The 22,145-nt window shown below is 39.5% G+C and overlaps 1 protein-coding gene across 2 annotated transcripts in view; it reads right to left on the reverse strand.

The window, feature by feature from the left end:
* ERBB4 (erb-b2 receptor tyrosine kinase 4) overlaps window positions 1-22,145 on the reverse strand; it is a 1,213,483-nt gene that overhangs the window by 420,772 nt on the left and 770,566 nt on the right. For both annotated transcript variants that reach the window (XM_089672264.1, XM_089672254.1), the window contains exon 4: window positions 3,950-4,075. In XM_089672264.1, coding sequence (XP_089528390.1) covers window positions 3,950-4,075 — 126 coding nt within the window. The remainder of the gene's footprint in view (window positions 1-3,949; window positions 4,076-22,145) is intronic.

A 22,145-nucleotide genomic window follows, 5' to 3' on the forward strand; every position in this document is an offset into this window, starting at 1 on the left:
GTTAATGGGTCCGCAGGTTCAGTTTGGCATCCATACCAAGGTAGGAGCAGTCCACATTTATGTAGCACTACAAGGTTACAGATCAGCTTTACAGCTGATCTGTGCCACTTGGTTTCTAAAAGCATCAAATGAAAAAAGCTCCATTGTATTCCAGAAGTTGGAGATTTTTGTGATTCAGAATATTGAAGCTAGAGATTAAAGCAACTAGCTTGGTCAGAATTAGACTAGTTATGGCAGGCCACATATTTCCTTGTAGGTTTTTTAAATGGCCATTCAAGCAAGAAACAACAATGGACAGTTAAGTTGTGGACACCGATATTCTCATACATTGTATATAATTACAAAGCATGTAACTGTTTTAGAATTATTTTAGGCTCTCACATTTTACTGAATATAGCTATTGCCCAGATACAATAATTGCATTGGTAATTTCAAATTGGGACCTATCTTTCTGTACTTGCCTGCACTTTTTTGCTGTTAGTGTAATTGTAAAGCTATTTGATGGAGCATTATGAGGATGCTCAGAGCTACTGTACAATATTTTCCTGGTAGAGCAGTTTTCTGCAATACTTTGCTGCTCTGCTAAATTCTGCCTGAGACTCTTCAGACTAGCAATGTTTCCTGGGCACTTTCAGAAATTCACCACTCAGAGCAATATTAACCAAGCAGAAGAGTCATTAAACTATCTTATTAGAAATAACAGCAGGCTATAAGGGTCATTGTTAGCAGACAGTAACAATAATGCCTCCTCAGCTTAGCACTAAGAGCTCTTATTCTCTAATTAAGAAATTATACCCAAACAAAAAAATGTCATATATTCAAATAATGACACCATCATCAGTGGGGAAAAACTTTTCCCAAGGGTATGGGGAATAATTGTGGAAACTGGTAGCATCTTAAAACAGTACAGGACTAAATTCATACTCCAGTCAACCACAAGGATTCCATGATGCTTTTGGCAATTTTTTAATAGACGATCCTCCTACAGTAAAGCAGTGCAAACTATAAAGTCAATATGCAGACTGCAGTCACCCTGAGCAGCCAATACAATTTAGGTAATAGTGGTCGGGGAAGTGAAGGATGAAAGTTGATTGGTTCCTGTGACTTCTTTTCACAGTGCTCTTTTTTAGACTAAACCAGCCTTCCAGCATGTTGTTTTTATGCTTCTATTGTAAGGTAAAGCAACTGTCCCATGGGCCATCATACTTCTGAGTAGTATAGAACACTATTGATAGAATGATAGAACACTACACTGCAGTTTAAGCAGTAACAGGCTTATTAACTTATATCCTTTTCCTGCCTCGTGTACATAATAGCATTCAAGAGGTGGCTTTGTATTGGTGTTGGGTTGGATTCTCTCCAGAATATGTTCCCTACTACTGCAGGCTGAACATGGGCTTCTGCAGTAAGATAAAATCCTTCTAACTACAAGAGGTACATCACTATGAAAACCATCATAGTGTCTGGATACTGACATTCACAAAATAATTGTGTCCCTTAAGATCATGCTAATTTTCTGCTGTTCTTTTTCTAATACATGGGAAGAAACAAACAAGCAAGGCAGACATGACTTGAGTCTCTCTGTAAGAATGTTGTTCAAAGTTGTGTCCCACCTAAAGTGATGTCAGTAAATTGAGAGGTTTCAGCACAATCTAGTTTTTTCTCTAGACAAGAACACAATTTTTAAGTGGTTTATTGCATTGAAGTTTACTTTGAACTTCTCTGAGATAACATATTTTATTTGAAAACTCAAGACAATGACCCAAAATAAGTGGTATTCTGGTTTTAGAGCTGATTCACACATGTGCGATGCGGATTGAAGCTCAGGTTTCACAGCTAATTGATACAGTAGTTGTTCACCGGTTCATGTCAGGTTTACATCAAGTTCAGGACAGGATTAGCTCTCAGGATTATCCTGTTCACACATGTGCGGTTTAGAAACAGTTCCCATAGAAGTCAATAGCCTGCAATCTGCACCTGAACTGGACTGCACTGCTCAGAAATCATACATGACTCTTTTTCAAACCGCACTGAATCTGCACTGCCAGTGCACTGAACATGTGAACAGGTACCATAGGAAACAATGTTTTTTCACAAGTCATGTGGATTGGATGCAATTCAAACGACATCCAATCCACATGTAAGTGAACCAGCACTAAAGTGTGTTTAAGAAGGGTGTTTTGTAACGAAAATGTATTACCCAAAATGATGGACCAGAAAGCAGAATTCCAGAGGGAGGTGTAGGAAAGAAAAATTAGATCATAATGTGAATCTCACTTCCCTGTCTGAAGTACTGGCATAAAAAGTCCTGTTCTTGAGCCTGTATTGGCATCTTCATTTTGTAATAAAGCTTAAGAACCGGTAATTGGTGCTTTATTCACCATTAAGTGATTATGATCCAGGGTCAAGGTAAGCAAAATTTAGAGCAGGCTGGGTTAACATACAATTACCTTTATTTGTGCTTTATTTGTTTATTGTGTGGATAATAATTGGTAAGTATATTACCAGGGTTGATGAGAGAGGTTACAATATAATCTGTAGTTCCAGTAACAAGCAGCTATCCCCTTTTTTTCTGAAGGTTTATGACTTGTGTACCCTACAGTCCCATAGCAGATCTGCATATTAGCCTGAAAGTAACCTGCTATCAAGAGAACACTGAAATGAACATTTGCTGTAACAATTAAGTTTTCCCATAGTGTAAAACAACTATGGGAACTATGGGTTCTCTCATCAACCACTTGTAGCTCAGGCAACAAAAACTCTAAATAGTCCCTGAAAGTATTCTAAAAAATTTGGTCAATACTTACTGCCTGCTCCCCACACCTTAGCTGTAGTCCTGCTCATGCTACCTTCACCAATGGTGGTCTTGTCTATATAATGTACATCTAATTTTTCATCTATAGATAACTGAGTAATTGAATAATTAATAGATTTTTCATTCTTCTGAAAAAATGCATGTACATTTGTCTGATTTCCTGAGATCCTTCAGTTTAGGAATCAAAGCAGTCATGGTTCATGGAGATAAATGTAGTAAAAATTATACTGATTCACTGATTTGCTTGTTTTATTAACTCCTTTAGTAGAGTAGAATAGATTAAGTTTTCTCCTAAATGTTGACAAAAACTAAATTGGTTGTAAACCCTTACACAGTAAAATTAACGACCTCAGGCAATACATGGAGATGAAGCAAATCCTCCTACAGTTCTACCTGTTTATCTGCTGTCTTCTCTTCTCTACATCTGTTCAAAGTATAGAATTTATAAACTTTGTCTGAGCTTTCAGAAAACGGGGTGGAGAGCTGAAATTACACACTGCAGAGCTCAGTGAAGAAAGCTCTGGGAGGTGATTGGAGTGAAGGGGCACACCCCCTTCACACAGCACACAGGAACAGAGCTGAGGCTGTCAATCACAAGCTGTGTGCCGGAAATCTATCCTCTGTCACCTTTTTTCTCTCAGTATCAGGAAACCTTGTCAGAAATGATGCATGCTAATAGCAGAGAAATGAAGCAGCAGACAGAAATTACACTTAGTGCTGTTAATTGAGACAAATATACACTACAGAAGGATATGCTTTGCTCATATTTCATGTCTGAGGTTTACAACCACTTTAACTGTAAGATTAAGGCCAGATCTAAAAAAGCTGTGTGGATAGGAAATGCATGCATTAAAGTCCCAGCTGGTTTTCTGCATTTCCAAAAGTTCTAAAGATGCCGAGGAGTTGCATTAAATTAAGATGTCACTCATGCATGGATAAATACGTAGCAGGCTCCTCTGTTATGTATAAGGGCAGTAACTCTGTGATGTGAGTTGCAAGGGCTAGGCCTCAATGAACTAGGCTTGCTGGGGGCAGCAATTTAAGTGGCTGCTCAGACTATGGCTAGCCTAAAACTTGCCATGCAGCAGCAAATACTGAAGACTTTAAAGAAAGATACAGAAAATATAAACTTACAATTTGGATTTCTGCTCATCGGGAACACTGTAGCATTTGGATTGCGAACAATGTCCTGCCAATTTATGGTGTCTGCATAACATAGGAAGTCATTGCGGTCCAGATACACTCCACCATTCAGGATCTCTACAGTGAAAAACAAAACAAAGCAAACACAATATAAGAAAACAAAAGATTGGATGTTTATGTGCTTACATTGCTACTACACAACTGTAATTTTGATGATACCTGTTGTCTATGTTTCCTGCAATACCTGCTGAAGATTCAATTGCATGTCAAGTTAATTAACCTCTTCCTAAGCCATACAGGACTAGTCTAATGTCATAATCAGCTTTTATTCTCTTCCCAACCAATGCATTCATAATTGTGAATGTGTACTGGTTTGCTCTTCATAAAACATATTCTTACAAATTGACAGGAGAGAAGCAATTAATTAATGGGTATAAAGAATGTCTAGCATTCAAGCTTTTGCCAAGTCAGGACAATGAAGACAGTAGATTGTTTACAGCACTTTTTGCGTTGGCACACTGCTTGTATTCATTGCTGAGTTCGGTTATTGGATTCATGAAAAGTTCTTACATTTTTTGTTTTCTTTTCAGTTGTAAACATGCATAGGAAATAAGATGGAAATTCTGGTGCCAGAAAAGCTTTTAAAATCATGGTCAAAAAAATCCAGCACATTCTTTTTTTTAGCTTTTGTCTCCATTGACATTAAATGACACATCTGATATTGTTCCATAACTAGAGACAATGCTCATAATCCCATGAGTGCTGTCAAACATGATCTGAGCCCAGAGCTGCTGGATTCGGAGCATATCATTGACAATGGAAATTGAGTTGTTTGTAAATTAACATTTTAATATGTTTTGCATTTTGAATTATACACATGAAATAAAAAATATAACAATGCATGATTCTCAACATCATCACAATCCCTTGGCTATAATTTGACTCATCTGATCACTTTACTTAAAAGAAAAAAATTTGTTCAACAAGCAAGTTTTGGTTGAGCTGTGGTAAGTTGAATAACCTACAACATTCTTACATCTTCAAAGACACAAGTGTTGAGATTTCCCATTCGTAGCTGTTTTCCAACCTCCTTCAACTACACCATAATGTCACTCTTACTGCTTCAAAAGGCCATTTTAATACAGCAAATAAAATTACTTGGCTCAAAACACATATATTTTCTTAAAATTATACATTTAATCATTTTTAAATATTTTATTTGGATGGTACAGGACAGCACAGCCTCATCAGTCCTTCTTAACCACAGCAGGGACCATGTCTGTTTAGCAAGGGGGCAGGCCTAATTACACAGAGTGGAGAAGTCCCCTGTCTGCAGCTTACATCATACACAACGGTCGGCAGGATTATGTCATATAGCCAGTAAGTGACTTCCCCGTCTGTCTGTGCTATGTTACAAAATCATCTGCCATTTTGACAACAGCTCATAGCTGGAGCCTCTGTAAGCCTGTCTGCCTGCCCCTTGTGTTAGTAATTCCATCCACTATGTATTGTAAGACCACCCACTTCTCACCTGTTGTGTGATATAATCCTGCTGACTGCCCACCCACTGTATGTGATGAAAAAAACCCACTATGTGTGTGCAAAAAAGCCACTCCCCTTACTAAACCAACACAAGCTTGGAAGAGGAATGGCTGCACAACTGATCACAGGAGATACTGGCACACCATGTGTCAGCACAGTGTCCTGTATTTCCTTTCAGCAATGGCAGGGACCCAAACTGACCAGAGAAGCATGGATCTGCTTACATGCTTTTGGTGGTCAGTTGGAAACAAGAACCCAGAAGAAATGGCAGGATCACCATTTTTTTTTTTAAAGATAGAATAAATACAGACCATGGTGTTCTGTACTTTTCTACTTTGTAAAAGTTTAATAAAAGGATTGGAAACCAAAAATAGAATAAATAAAAACGTAATAGGCTGGGTTTTAAAAAGACGATCCACACATATAAGGGTTAGCTAAAACTAAAAACTAAACTGAAAACTGGAGAGTGCAAAATCTGATGCAGCTGTGCGTGGTAGCCAGTCAGCTTCTAACTTAAGCTTGTTCAATTAAGTTTTGGCAAAAACTCTGGAACCTGTCTGGTTTCTATGCACAACTGCACCTGACTTTGCACTCTCCATTTTTAGTAAATCAACCCCATACTATATGTTTAATCTTAATCTGTGGGGGTAACATACACTTTATGGGTTTATTATTTAGATCAGCTGAACTGATCACATGCACGTTTAACTATTGCCAAAACTTTTTATTTTGATTTAGATAGATCAAGAAAGGGTTACAGCTTTATTGATATTGTTTTGCTATTTGTGTCTCTATTGGGGGATTTCCCCTTACAGAACAGGAAGTCATTTATATCTCTTCTTCAGCTGTCTTTCACACTTGCCTTGATGAAGGAACCCTGCAGCTTCAAAATGTTGTAAGCTGATGTAATTAGAATTATGAAACTATAAACTTCACTTAAAATAAAGAAAGTGTACTGTCAACATATTCTAGTTATGTTGATTACAATGACATTCCTTGGTTGTTACAGCACCCTACCAAGGAAAGTTGAATCCTTGTGTCACAGGGATAAACTAATTGCTTCAACAGGGACAAAGACAAAAATAAAAATGATTTTAATGGACTGGCAAAATGTTAGAACTTGTTTTATTGTTGTCTGTGCTTTCTTGTTTTGGTGTCAAACACTTTTATTCTGCTGGTGTAATATGGATAGGAGATCAGGGAAAGCTGCCCTGTGGGGTCAAAGACAAAAATGAAAATATGATCAAAATGTTAACTTTTCATAACTCTAGCCAATAAAAATGACTAAAGTTAGGCAATAGAGTATCATTCTTTTTAATTTTGTATAAAAACCTTTTGGCTGAATATAATAGTGGGTTTCAATAAGGTGTCTACTGAGAAAGGCAAACAAAGAATACATTTTTTGTAGAGATAAAATAATACTCTGTGAGATAAAATAACAATTGGTTCAAAATAATGGTTTTTACTGGTAAAAGAAACTATTTTCCACAGAATAAAATATTCAACAACAATGCAAGTGGATTTTGAATAAGAAAATTATAACGCAATAAAAAATTAAATTGAAATAAGGAATGCAGCTTAGTGAACTGACATTTTTTATTCTATTTTGGAAGATCATTTAGAGCAAGGTACTATAATTTATTGAGTACTGATAATCTAGATGTTCACATACATACCACAAGCCATGATGAATATTTTTCTCTTCCTAAATGAAGATTGTACACATATTATTATTATTATTATACAGGATTTATATAGCGCCAATGGTTTGCTCAGCGCTTTACATTATAGTGGGAAACAATACAATAACAATACAGTTCAATACAAGAGGGATTTGAGGGCCCTGCTCCTTGGAGCTTACAATCTAGGAAATACATACAAGAAAAATTTAAATGGCAAGTGCGTACAAGTGTTAGTTGCAATCTCACTTTGATGTTGGCTACCTTTAGTATAAAAGCGGTATAAAGTAAATTGAGCCTAACTGACGCCATTGGTAGGGTCCAGCTCTACAGAAAATGTGTGTACTGTTTAGACAAGTACCTGGCTCGAGTTCCAGATGCAAGCAGATAGGACAGGTTCCTGTGTCTGGAAGCCAGGTGCTCATCTGTGCAGCAGCTGGGATTGTTTTAGGGTTCAATGAACCTAGCAGCATCAGTTCTGCTCTACTGGCCCTGTGTCAAGTGGAGCTGAAAGCAAAGCGAAACAGAAGCTCTGTAGAACACCTATGTATGTATAGGCTAAAATGGAAATAGACATTGTCAGTGGGTCTACATCAAACAATTTTAACTTTTTTACCTATTTTCAAAGTGTAAATGCACATTTAATGAACACAATGCTTTTATACCTGTCCCCTAAGCCTATGAAAAAGTTGCCAATGTAGTGAGCTATATTTACTGATGATAAGTCTTGTTTCCAAGCAGCATGGTATGGGTCAGTGTTTGCATCCACCTTTGCTGTAATCAAACAATTTCTGGACACCACTAAAGGGTGCTGTGTGAAGACAGGAGTTCTACTCTGCACGGTGTTGAATGGGAAACTCATTTCCAATGATCAGATTTTTTCTAGCACAGCAGGAAGTACTTAGACGCGGGAGGCTGTGCACAATGTTGCTAAAGACATAACTTCTCTTTAGTAAAAGTATCCCATCAAATTGGCATTTTTCAAAGGCTTCTTGGACAAGTACACAAGCATAATGTTCATAGAAAGTGCAGTTATATATGTTTTCTAGTTTTGGATAGAGCAGTGAAGCATTGGAACCTCTCCATCAGGGTTTTTATTGGTTTCTGTGGCCCCACTGTAAAGATTCACCCTCTTTATTTGTACTGGTGACCATTGTAACATACACAAATGATGGGAAATCCAACATTTTACAGTTGCCACTGGGATAGGATATCTTCCAATAGGAAAAATATTTGGGGTGGCGACTGTCTGAGCATAGAATTCCCCCATTTTGGAGCTCCTGCTGAATCTCTAGAACAGCCTTTCTCAACCAGGGTGCCCAGGCACTCTAGGGTGCCTTCAAGCTTCTTCAGGGGTGCCTTGGCAAAATGCCCAAACATTGTATGCAAGCCAGCAGGTGGATCAATCCTGCCTTTTAGTACACAAAGCCACAGGTTTTCATTGTGCCTTTTTACAATCTTCTAGCTACCAGCATCCTAACAACCAATGACATCATCATTTGATAAGGAGGATGTCGGGTGCATTCACCTCATCCTTGTTTGGTCCTCCCCTGTCCCTCTCCATTGGCACAAGGGTCACATTACCAGAGTGAGGGAGAGAAAATGAGAGAGACATACTGGAATACTAGACAGTACCAGTGTGCAAAGGTGTATTTGCTTTGAAAGAATAAATCACCTCTAATGTTGAGTGTACTGGATGTGTGTAGAATAGGTTTTTACATTTTAGATTGGAGTGCCTTGAGATTGTGTAGAATTTTAAAGAGTGCCTTGAGATTATTCATCATTATAAAGGGTGCCTTGACTGAAAAAAGCTTGAGAAACACTGCTCTAGAACATAGCATACTTGGATTTTGCAAAAGCGTTTGGCGCAGTTCACTACGCATGGCTAATGTGTAAGGTAAAGTCTACATGCTTGGAAAAATCAGTTTGTAAATGAATAAAAAACTGGCTATTCAGAGAGTATAGATTAATGATTCATATTCTGAATGGTCTAAGGTTATTAGTGGTGTACCCCAAGGGTCAGTGTTGGGACCCTTATTTTTTAATATATTTATAAATGATATAGGGCAGTGTTCCTCAACCTTTTTCTAGTCAGGGTGCCTTTGAAAAATATTTTCAGTCTCGAAGCACCCCAGTCTAAGGCTGGGTTCACAGTACTGCGTGTCGTGGAGCGCGCACAAAATCAGGATTGTTCCTGACATGCAGACAAATGTTCTGCTCTTTAGCAGATGCACGGGTGCCATTAATTGTTAATGGTACCCCATACATTGTCAAACACAGGATGTTTTTGGTGCAGCAAAATTCCTAAAAAAGGGTCGGGGACTTTTTTCCCTGTATTTCTTAGGCACCCATGTGAAACAAACGCGCTGTTCTACACGCAGCATGCAGCCGCACAGATGTGAACCAAGGGCTTGCTCACATGTGAGTTTGGGGGGTTGTAAAACCACCCAGTTGAGCCACCCCTAACTGCTCCCCCTTTAGCTGCAGAGGCTCAAGACCTTGAGAACGCCCGATGGGAGGGGCGAAACGCGTTGACGCATTTCCAGTCTTTACCCCGTACGTCTGACGTCACTTCCGGTGAGTGGAACGCACGCTGAGCGGTGCATTCCAGCGGCCATCTTTTGGGATCTGTGCATGTTTGTTCTCTGTGGAGCTTCTGCTGTATCCTGGAGCTGGGATGTGAGATTCCTGAGGAGGTTGTCTGACATTCATTGTCCATCTGGAAGAAGTTTGTTCTAATAAATATGCCTTTTTAAAGTGATTCAAATGTGAGTGGCCTTAATCCTTGTTTTTATTTAAAAACGGTAATTTGCAATTCATATATATAAAAAATGCAGCGCTAGAAAAAAGTGATAATAAAACACAGTCCAGTGAAAAAAGGTGCTCCGTATATCCTAGTGCAAGTGGTAAGGATTTACACTAACCAGATAGCGTAAATATATACGCATGTGTATATATATCTTGTAGAGTCCCCTTCTCCCATCAGATCTGGTCAAGTGAGTAGCCGGAAAAGGTAGATATCCTACGCCCTCTTGTGGTAAAAGAGTGGTCCAGCAGATCAGAACGATATCAATCAGAGTAAGCCTTCCCCTTTCACAGGAGTTGATAAGGAAATCCCTTGGGGCTGTAAAAGTTGAGGAAGCTCCTCACAGGGGACACAGGGAGACACTCATAGTGTAGTAGGTAAGGCTTTATTATGAAAACATGAGTGCACAGTAAACATAGGGTATAGGCAGGTATGGATGAACACACTGACCCCTTGGTATTAAAGATGGCCGCCGGGCCTCCTCGTGGCTCCGGCGGCTTAGTGTCAACGGCGTCCTAGGTCCCACATGACGCGTTTCGTGCGCACGCACTTCTTCAGAGGTGGAACAAGGACCGCCGTGACCATCTCCTCTAACGTATATACCGTATCTGGCGCATGCGCACTGATGCGGCGCCATCTTGCCGAAGTCCGGGCGTCCGCAATCAACAAGTCCGCATGCGCGGGTGCCATTTTACCATAGGCCAAAATGAATGCAGATATCTAGACAACGGCTCCCTACTAGTGGAGTCCGGGCGTCCGTATTGCGCAACCACGCATGCGCGGGCACCATTTTGTCATATGCCAAAAAGGCAGAATACCCAGCGCTGACAGAGACAATATTGCTAGTACCGAACGTCATATACGTTGTGATAAAACTGCATATTGGATGGTATAATGTGGGGAACCCCCTCAGGGGACATCCAATGTGGAATAGAAAAGAAGAATTTAATCAAATTCCCAAGGAATGTGAATTGGCAGGGACAAGGGCTCATAAGGTTAATAATGAATGAACAAGTGTCCTAAAAAGGGGGCCAATAGGTGCATAAGCACCGTAAAATACTCTAGTAATTAAAATATGAATATTTAACCAGAAGGGGTATCACGCCCTGTACAAAGGTAATAATCCCATATGGAGGGACAAAGCAACATGGTAAAACTGGCATTATAAAACATATAAAATACCTGTCACATGGAGGTAAATAAACCAAAAAATATATGTATAAAATACATGCTTATGTTCACCAACACAAATGTCATAGGCATGTGTCATAAAATACAATAACAAGAAACAGAGGGTGGATATGATCCAGTTCTAATAAACATCCTCAATGGGTGTGTGAATAGCGGGGTTACACTTAATGTATGATACCATACACATGTGGTTAAAAAGGAATTAAAATAAAGAAATAAAATAAAATATACAGTAACTCCCCGTTGACCCAAAAATAGAGTCAACGTGGTTTATTGTGTCAATAACATATGATAGGCCCAAGTGGGTTCAGCTGTTATCAATATAGCAGTTGACGTCAAGCTCAATGTTCAAGCCTGCGGGGTACAAAGTATCCAATTCAAAAATATATTTAGTCTCCATCTGTGAGACCGCCCTGGTCTTAAAGGTTCCTCTCCAATGTGCGGTTACTACATCAATGCCAACGAATCTCAGACTGGAGGGGTCTCTACGGTGATGTTTCCTATAATGGAGGGACAGGGAGTGTTCCTTGTACCCCTTTTTGATGTTATTGACATGTTCCCGGAGGCGGTCCCTGAGCCGCCTAGTTGTCCTCCCAATGTATTGCTTGGAACAGGGGCATTCTAATAAGTATACAACATACCTACTGTTGCAGCAAATGAATTTGTCAATATTGTAGGATTTCTTAGTCTGGTTAGAGGCAAACGTGTCTATCTTTCTCTTCCTCACCCCATTACACTTACAAGCGATGCATTTGTTGCATGGATAGAAACCAGTGTAGCTAAACAGAGAGGGAGGTGGTGTGGGCAAAGAGACCACATTAGGGGCTATTTTGTCCCTCAGAGTAGATGACCTGCGGAAGATAACTTCAGGTTTATCCGGGAGTATCTTAGAGAGCGTGGAATCAGCCTTCAAGATCCCCCAATTTTTAGTGATAATATGTTTTATGGATCTATACTGGGCAGAGAAAGTAGTAATAAATGGACAGACCAAAGCTTTAGGTGGTTTAGTCTGAATACTCAATAATTCCTGTCTGTCCGTATTAGCTATTGATTCCATAGTGCCATCTAACATCGCCTTGTCATAACCTTTTTCAAGGAATCTATCTTTGAGGATATTAGCCTGCGTGTGAAAGGCATCAATACTGGTACAATTTCTCCTAAGCCTAAGGAATTGTCCTTTCGGTATTCCTGCCAACCAACTGGGATGGTGACAGCTTCCTAAAGGAATAAAGCTGTTACGGTCGGTGGGCTTGAAAAAGGATTTTGTAGCAATATGCCCCTCTAGGTTTAATAAAGTGAGGTCTAAGAAATCAATTTCTGTATTGCTGTAGTTATATGATAATTTGATGTTAACCGTGTTGTTATTGAGAGTGGTGAAAAAATTGATAAGGGACTGCTCCGTACCATGCCAAAATAACAGTATGTCGTCAATGTACCGCTTATAGAAAAGTAATTCGGGCCAGTCTATAGCATAAATATTGTCCTCCTCCCAAAAGGACATAAACAGGTTTGCCAGGCTGGGGGCAAACTTTGCCCCCATGGCAACACCCTTGACCTGCAAATAGTACTTACTATCAAACCACATATAATTTTTCGACATGGCAAAGTCCAGGAGTTCTAGTATAAAATCAATATGTGGGGAAAGTAACGGACTCTCATGTGTGAGATAATGTTTGGCAGCAATCATCCCATCTTTATGATTGATGTTGCTATACAACGCCTCAACATCCGCTGTGACCAAAAAAACGGATGGAGGAATACAGATATCTTTAATAGAATTGAGAACATGCTTCGTGTCCTTTAAATAGGATGGAGTATGAAGTACTAGTGGTTGTAAATGCTGGTCAATGTAGGCGCCTATTCTTGAGCAGAGTGAGTCGATACCACTCACTATCGGCCTACCGGGTGGTTTTAATGGATTCTTATGAACTTTAGGCAAGATATATAAAACCGGAAGACGGGGAGCCTTAGGGCACAGAAATTCCTTCTCTTTCTTATTAATGATGGAACCATCATATCCATTTTTAATAATGGTCTTAAGGATGCGTTTATATCCAGGCAGGGGATCTGTATGAAGCAATTGATAAGTCGACGCATCCCCAAGAATATTATACACTTCTGCTGTATAATCACTCTTATTCAGAATCACAACCCCTCCGCCCTTGTCCGCTGGTCTTACTACAAGGTCTTTTTTATCCAACAGAGATTTGATAGCCGCATCAATCTTAGGATCCTTATATAATCTCTTGGGCGGGAGATTTTTCAAATCTTTCAATACCTGGTCTTTAAATAAACCAACAGCAGAATTACTTTGTGGTGGAGGATTAAAGGTAGATGCGTTAGCAAGGGAGGTGTACTGATTGGAGGGTTGCTTAGAGATAATTTGGTAATTTGCAATATTACACTATCTGAGATTTTCTCTCCCCGGTTGCATGGTGGAGCCTATACTGATGGTGAGGTGAGGATTCCTATAGAGCGGATACGAAAGAGGGTTTAGGATCCCAAAAAAATTCCTAAAAGGTGTTTCACTCACCTAAATCTGGTGAGTGTATTTGATGTTGGTTTGCACGGTTGGAAGGTGGAAGTTTTTCTTTGCATCTGAAGAATTTTTTGATCTTTTTTGCACAAATCTTTTGTGATTCACGAATTTTTGTTGTCTACTATTATGATTGATTTTCACTACTAATATAATTTTTATTACATATCATGCACTTTATATATTGATTTGATTTAGAGGTCTATGTTTGCGCTGTTTATTTACATTCATACAAATCCTTTGGCAGGTAAACCAGTTCCCTACGTATTTAGTTGTAAGCCTAGACTGCGGTTTTAAAGTTTTAAAAGATTTTAAACTAAAAAAGCAAATCAGATCAGTAAGAAAATCGTGAATGTAATATCTACTAATGATTGTCTTTTTGGGGTTAAATCGCAGTTTAGGTGATATAGTTCAACAACCTTGTTTTTAACATGCCATGTTTTTGGTTACATTCTATGCCTATTCAGCATTGTTGTGCAGCTTCACTTTATAACTAGCAGAGCCAGTGAACTCTTGCTAACCTACACTGTACATGTTCACAAAGTGCTCCTAACAAAACATGATGCAAAATCTATTGACAGTAAACAGTCTGCATTGCTGTTTGCAAACAGCGAAATGAATTGGAATGAGCTGCGCACGCAGGACTGTAAACATTTTATTAACCTATATAGATTTTATACTCCACACTTGTCTCATAAAATATAAAACAGTGACAATGAACACAAAATAACTTCAAACATGCTCTGAATGCCTCTCTAAACATGACATTAATGGCAAATTGCAGTTAATATTTAATACGTAGACTCTGAATCAATTTGTCTGCTAAAATCCTCTCTCATCAGCCAGCATTATATAAAACAAGTGGTTAAAATCCCTCCTTGCTCCAATAAACAGTTTTATATTTAATCAACTGTATTAATATTCCAATAGCTACAAAGCCAACTTACTTTCAGCGTAAGGTAAATTAAAACTGCTGTAGCTAAATATTAATAAAAAAATCAGGTTATTTTTATTACATAGCAGATCACGCGTAAGCTGTTTTCCAGTCTGGTTATATTAATTTAATCAGGGATCCCCACAATTTCTAAGAAACATATGAAAGGGAATGCTAATACTTTTCCATTGTAAAGAAGATTACGGCCTGTAGGTTATTAGAAGTCTCATCTGCCACTGAGTTTAATGCAGATTACCGGCTGTGGTTTTATGTATTGAGTGATACTGCGTTAAAATGATCTGCGTAACCGATCACTGCACTACTACCTGCTCAAGGATACTGCTGGGAAAAGGTACAGAAAGTATATTTTTAGATAAGCACTCTTATTCAGCAAGGTGAGGTTAATGTGCAATGCACTCAATGAGATTGAAAAGTCGAGTTGTTGCAATTCACAAAACAATTAGGTTTCTTTTTTCATATTTTACAAAATAAAAAGTGGATGTCAATTGGTGGCCATTGGCCTTAATTGCATTGTCTTCCTTTTACACTTCCTTAGTCTGTGATACATAAATATTATTTTGTCCAGCATGTACGCAGAATGGGCACTGAACCAAAAGTATGATCTGGTGTGTCCATGATGGAATCCCCATCCCTATGTCAAGTGTGCCTTTGATACTAGCAAGGTCATTCTTTGAGTCACTACAGGATATACAGTGACCACACATGCATGCTGACTGCTAATGTACAAGCAGTCCCTGTATAGCACAATTCTGACTGGGAGTGGCAGGGGAAGAAGAAGGAGTCAATCAAGTATGCTACAGTGCTCATGTGCTAACAAGGAACATACTGACAGAAGGAGAGAGCAGAGTAACAGAAAGAAGGGCACATCAATCCGTTGTTTCTCCTTCACAGTCCAGTCACAAGCTGGGGGCAGGAGCAATATTTATTTGTAATATTTAACTTAAAGCAGAACTTCCTCTTTAGGGTGAAGATCTGCTTTATGTCCTTCACCCCCCCATACCACATCTGGCACAATAAAATTTTCTTTAGAGACCAAGTACCTATTTTTTTATAGGTACCAGCTCCCAGTTTAAATAGACAATCTGAGTGGAAGTTTTCCCCCTATCTTCACCCATCCTGTGGTATGTCCCAGAAGGCTGAAGGACCACTCACAAAGTGCAGTGTGCCTCACGCAAGTGTGAAGTCACAAGGAGTCACAGCCGGCTTCCCTTAGTAAACATGCCTGCCCGAGTGAGGACAGCGCTGGATTCCTGGACAGGTAACTTCTTTTATTAAAAGTCAGCAGCTTGATAACTCATAACTTTGGAGTATGTATCATTATCATTATTCTGGCTGGTATAAAGTTTACTCTGATTACTGTTCTAATTTGTTCATGTTTCTAGATCTCATCCCATTCCTACCCTCCTCTTCCCCCTTTTATCCAACCCTCTCCCTCAGGGTCTACATTATATCACAATTTAATTGTAATGTCTGACAATCACATGTAACCTACAAGGTTTTACTGCCTATTATGGTGGAATTACTGAGACTGAGACCTGTATTATGTTCTCCATACTGTACAACTATGAACCTGTCTTTCTTACCCTGTTATTACCTTATTGAAAATTTAATAAAAATTATTTAAATATAAAAGTCATCAGCTACAGTATTTGTAGCTGCTGACTGTTAATTTTTGTTTTCTAGGGTGAAGAGTCTCTTTTCATAAAGAGAACTCAGGGCATCATGATTCTGCTGTCTAATTCCACTGTGTAAATTGCAGGAATGAATACAGGAAAATACAAATCTTTTAGCAGGTAAAACTAAATTGGAAATATTTGTCTTCCATCTTCGTGCCACAAGTTTTTGCAAATATCTATCATATTAATGCATGTAATGCATGTTTTGCAAAAACACCCTTTTCTTTGTCCATATATTTGAATTTAGGCTAACACCATAGGGAGCACTATACATTTTTAATAAGGCAACCCAAAAAATCATACAAGCATGCCCATATCTGTACTAGTTAGGTGGGCAAAAGCACCCCATTGTTTCCAGACTGATATCTATGTTCATCCTGAGCCAGTAAGAGTGTATAATTAACTAGAGATTTACACAGTATATTATTTGACAAAGGTCAGCAGACAGCTGGATAAGAGGTACTTAAATTCAAACCCAAAATATTTGACCATTGTGGACACATTTGAATGTGTTTCTTGTGTCACCCAACCCAAAAACTTTCTGGTAGGCAGAGGCAGACTGACCATTCGGGCATTGCCAGAGGGCCCATGGTCAGAAAGGAACCCGGTGAGAGGCTCACTGAGCACAATTTACTAAGCGGTATCTTACCACATCCAAGTATGCGGTAGGATACCGCATAGCATTTTAAAAAAAATGTTTGAATTCACCAAAAAATACTACTAAAATTCTGCATGAGTTATTTTATCAAGTCATGTGGTATTTTAGTAGTGAAAACCATGTGTTAATGTTTCAGCTGTCAGTGGGGTTCCCCACTGACAGCTGAATGTATAAGAAAGAATTGCCCGCAATGAAAAAAAATAAAAAAAATTGGCGTGGGGTCCTCCCTCCATCTATATCAGGTCCTTTGGGTCTGGTATAGATTTTGGGGGGAACCCCCAAGCCAACACTAAAAAAAAAAAATGGTGTGGGGCGTCCCCCCCCCTAAAATCCATACCAGACCCTTATCCGAGCATACACCTTGGCAGGTCAGGAAAGGGGGGGGGCGAGCGAGCACCCACCCTCCTGAACTATACCAGGCCACATGCCCTCAACATGTTGATGGGGACAAGGGCCTCTTCCCACAACCCTGGCTGGTGGTTGTGGGGGTCTGCAGATTGGAGGCTTATCAGAATCTGGAAGCCCCCTTTAACAAGGGGGCCCCCAGATCCCGGTCCCCCATGTGAATGAGTATGGGGTACAGGGCACCGCTACCCATTCACAAAGAAAAAGTGTAGTGTGAAAAAAGACAGGAGACAGTCTTTGACAAGTCTTTTATTAAAAGAAGAAGAATAAATGAATGTCCCCCGAAGTAGATCCAACATCAATCACGATGCCCCCTGCCGCCGCTAACCAAAAAAAGAAAAGAAAAGGCTCCACTCCCGATGCTGGCTCCCGGCCGTCTGACTGCTTCACTGGCTTGACAGTTCTTAAATATGTAAGGGGTAGCCACCCGGGGACATCACGTGTGTGACCCGCCCCTTGTGGCGTCATCAACTGGGGCATGCTGGGTCAATGATGTCACAAGGAGGTGAGGTCACACGCGTGATGTCACTGGGTGGTCCTGCCCCTTACATATTTAAGAATTGTCAAGCCGGCTAAGAGCCAGCGTTGGGAGCGGAGCCTTTTTTTTTCTTTTTTCGAATAGTGGCGGCTGCGGGCATCATGATTGTAGTTGGATCTACTTCGGGGGACATTTTTATTTTTTTCTCTTTTAATAAAGGACTTGTCAAAGACTGTCTCCTGTCTTTTTTCACACTACACTTTTTTTTTGTGAATCGGTAGTGGTACCATGTACCTCATGTTAACTCACATGGGGGGGGGATCTGGGAGTCCCCTTGCTAAAGGGGGCTTCAAGATTCTGATAAGCCCCCTGCCCGCAGATCCCTACAACCATAGGCCAGGGTTGTGGGGAAGAGGCCCTTGTCCCCATCAACATGGGGACAAGGTGCTTTGAGGGGACCCCCCCCCCATGCTGAGGGCATGTGGCCTGGTATGATTCAGGAGGCGCTCGCTCATCCCCCCCCCCCCTTTCCTGACCTGCCTGGCTGCATGCTCAGATAAGGGTTTGGTATGGATCTTAAGGGGGACCCCACACCAGTTTTTTTTAATTTTGGCATGGGGGTTCCCCTCAAAACCCATACCAGACCCAAAGGGCTTGGTATGAATGGAGGGGGGACCCCACAATGTTGTTTTATTATTTTTAAATTATTTTTAATGCCCTTTCTATGCAGCTGAGCTGCAATATATAGTTGGGGTGTTGTGTGGGTGTGGCTTTGGCTTGAGTGTAGGTAGAGACTCCATTATCTCTTATTGCACGGGGGTCCCATGAGTTGCCAGTCCACCCCTGTTGGTAGGTCAATTGGTTTCCAAATAATTTGGTACTGCTTTGTGCATTTATGACCATTGAAAGGACTTTAGAGGGTGCTTTCCTGCAAATGCTGTCAATGCTAAAAAAAAATGAGTGCATTAGTTCATTAATAATAACCTGCAATGTTGTTGACTAATAAGACTGCATTTAGTTTTCTTTTCCCACTCCATGGCTAATAACTAGGACACACATGACTCTACCAGCTGTACGAGGCCTCCCATTCCTTTTCTCTCTCTTGCTGACCTCTCTTGCTGTAATACACTTGGGCCCACCAGGACAGCCCCAGAGAGAATGAAATAGGTATAGCTTTCCTTGGAAGTATTGGGATTCCAAGTAAAAAATAAATTTGAAAATCAATCACTTAATTTAACAATTGACCTTTATGCTTGCTACATCTTAGAATCAATATATTTATTACCTAGGGTCCATAAAGCAGAGCTTATCCAATCAGATGTGTTGAAGCACTATCCAACTAATACCCTGTTTATGGCACCATTTGATTTCAGATAAACTTGCAAGTTTAGAAAAAAAATAATCTATTGACTTACTGATGCTAGTCAAAAAGGCCTATGGTGTTATTAGACCTTTTTTAAGTACTTTCAGCACCTGATTTATTCACTTTTTTGAGTATTCAGCTTCTTTATTTTTAAATCCTCACCTATGTCCCAGTTTAAGTTGGTGCCCCAGGTTTCCTGTTCCAGGGTGGCTCCTTTCTTTTACAGAATCCTATGGAGCCACACTTGCATGCAGGGAGTTGTATCTCCATACACTCTGTGCATCAACAGAAATACACAGCCCCACAGCCTAGGATGGCAAGATACTCCACTTCATCCCCTTGTCCTCTTTTAGAAACAAAAAAAGATGAAAAAAGTGTGAAAAAGCAAAAACTTGGTAAAAGTTAATGATATACTGTGCTTTAAAAAAATGGCATCCAGTTAAGGTTAGATTCACTTCTTACTAGCTGCATATCTTAGGCATGCTACATCAGCGCCCAAAAAACTTAATTGAAATACATAGGGTGTGTGTAGCATCTCCTTGCCACTTCTGCCCCTCCTGTCAGGACTTCCTGAGCAATACAGCAGCAACTGCTCTCAAAGGAAGATTTGCTGAACAATGTTTGTAAACACTGTTTGGGTGCCTGATTCAGAAATAAAATATAACATTACTGTTACTTTGTTCTACCTCTATTTTATTCATATGCAAATAAAAGTGGTGGCCATTGTTTGTTGTTTCATTAGCTACATAAGTACATTAAAGCAGAGCTAAAGGGTAAATACTTACCTGCCCAATGGTCCCTCACTAGCGCTAGCATCTTCTCCTGAGTGCCTCTTCATTGGTTGTTAGGGGATTATGCCATTGCTGCATATGTGCAACAGCTAGTCATCCCAGGAAATCAAACATTGGCCTGACACTGTAAGCTGAGCTGCGCATGCACAGTTCAGTTTACAGTGTCAGAAAAGACAGCAAGCAGACAAGTAGGTGAATTTTGTTTCAGAAGAGACATGCCTCAATAAAAGCCTGCTTTCTCACTGTTTACTGTTTTACAGCGGAACTTCAGTTCTGCTTTAAACCTGTCAGCATGTTTATACATTATGTACACAGTTTACTTAATGTGTCCTTAAGATATTTTACATTTTCAGCATTGTTAGGTGACAGTAATAACACTTCATTATATGAAAAATTATTTACATCTGTTTGACCTAAATCTCTTTTATCCACTTGTAGTTTAAGTGCCACTTAAGTGGTCAGATCAGCTGAATGAGTGACACATCTATTTACAGTTACAGACATTATGCAGGGGCAGTGTGATGTACTGATTAAAATAGTGGATTTGATGGTGCTGGAGCCTTATGTGGATGTTACTTAGTAACTGCAACTGGTTTTATTAAAACTATACCGACACTATCCCAATGGGGCATCTGGATGATACTGTATATGGGCTGCTTCCATACACTGAGAAAACCCCCACGAAACCTTGGGATGCGAGCATAATAGTTGGAAGAGAAGATTGGAGCACCATGTTAAAATGCAAAAACGTTTTTATTCCAAACATGTAGTAAACTTAACAGCCAACGCATTTTAGGGACCATATTGTGCCTTCTTCATCAGGACTACAATATGATATAAGAATATATAAAAACATTATAATAATAATAAAAATACATAGGATGAAAATCCACACTCATGTATTGAATACAAATTAGGGCTCATGTACACTGCAGCTGATAAACACATGTTTGGGAGCTGTTCAGTGTTTTTTTCAGCAGCCCCTGAACTCTCCCTAATGTTTCCTATGTATCCATGTACACATCTTCATTTACAGTCATTTACAGGCATTTGAGTTTACAGTCTTTTTTTGAACGCAGAAAACTTGCGTTCAGCAGTCGATTTTATCAGCGTTTCAAATGCAAAATGCTTGTAAACGCGGCGAGTCGCGTTTATAAGTGTTTGAATTTTTTTTTTTAACTATTCCAGTTCTGGATGCTGTCCAGAGCCTTTTTTCATCAAGAAAAATACATGCAAAGCGTTTTCAAGGTACTCAGATGGACAAAACACTGAACACAGGATGTTCCTACCAAGCTTGTCACACATTGTAATGACCAATTCACACCTCAGACCTCTCCCACCCTTGGAAACAAAAGATATGTTAATGACCATTCACACCTCAAATTCCTCATGAAGACCCTCTGCCAGGTGGCCTTAATGACTCACTCCACCAGGCACCTTTCCCACCCTTGGAAACAAAGAAATGTTAATGAGCAACTCACACCTAAGCTAATATCAACACATACTGCTGTCTCTGCTTCTACTCTCTGTATTTCTCTGAACCAGTCTGAAATAGTTCATAATTTACCACTTTTCAGTGCATTCTGGGCATTTGGGAGGTTCTCCTGTGCTTATCTTTAAAAAAAGCTTCTAAACGGAAACGCACATAAACACGTTATGCAAACGCAGGTGAATAGGCATTTTTTAACCTACGTTTTCCAGCAGTCCGTTTCCATCGTTCAGAAGTATCCCATGTACATGGGGCCTTAAAACATGTCTCAATCATCACAATATCAATTGATATTGTGCAGAAAAATCTTAATAGTATATATTTTTCTATAACTTATAATTATGAAAAATAATACATTCCATGATATAATAGTACATAGTAATATTTCTCAAAAAAGGCCAATTTTCAATAACACAAACTGAAAGCTATCAAATACAAATACCAAGCTTTGTAATATATTGCTATCAATTGTTGAAGTATGGGGAAAAAAGTGTGATGCAATATCAGATTTTATCTTCACAGATCTCCAGAATACTTGGTATTAAAGAGTTTATGTAAGTACATATCACATGTGCTTAGGATGTTCCTCAATAACAGCAAGATCTGTACCTTTTGAAA

The sequence above is a fragment of the Staurois parvus genome, unplaced genomic scaffold (genome assembly GCF_062004578.1).
Source record: "Staurois parvus isolate SC_StPar_1 unplaced genomic scaffold, SC_StPar_1.0 ptg000011l, whole genome shotgun sequence".
Classification (NCBI taxonomy): domain Eukaryota; kingdom Metazoa; phylum Chordata; class Amphibia; order Anura; family Ranidae; genus Staurois; species Staurois parvus.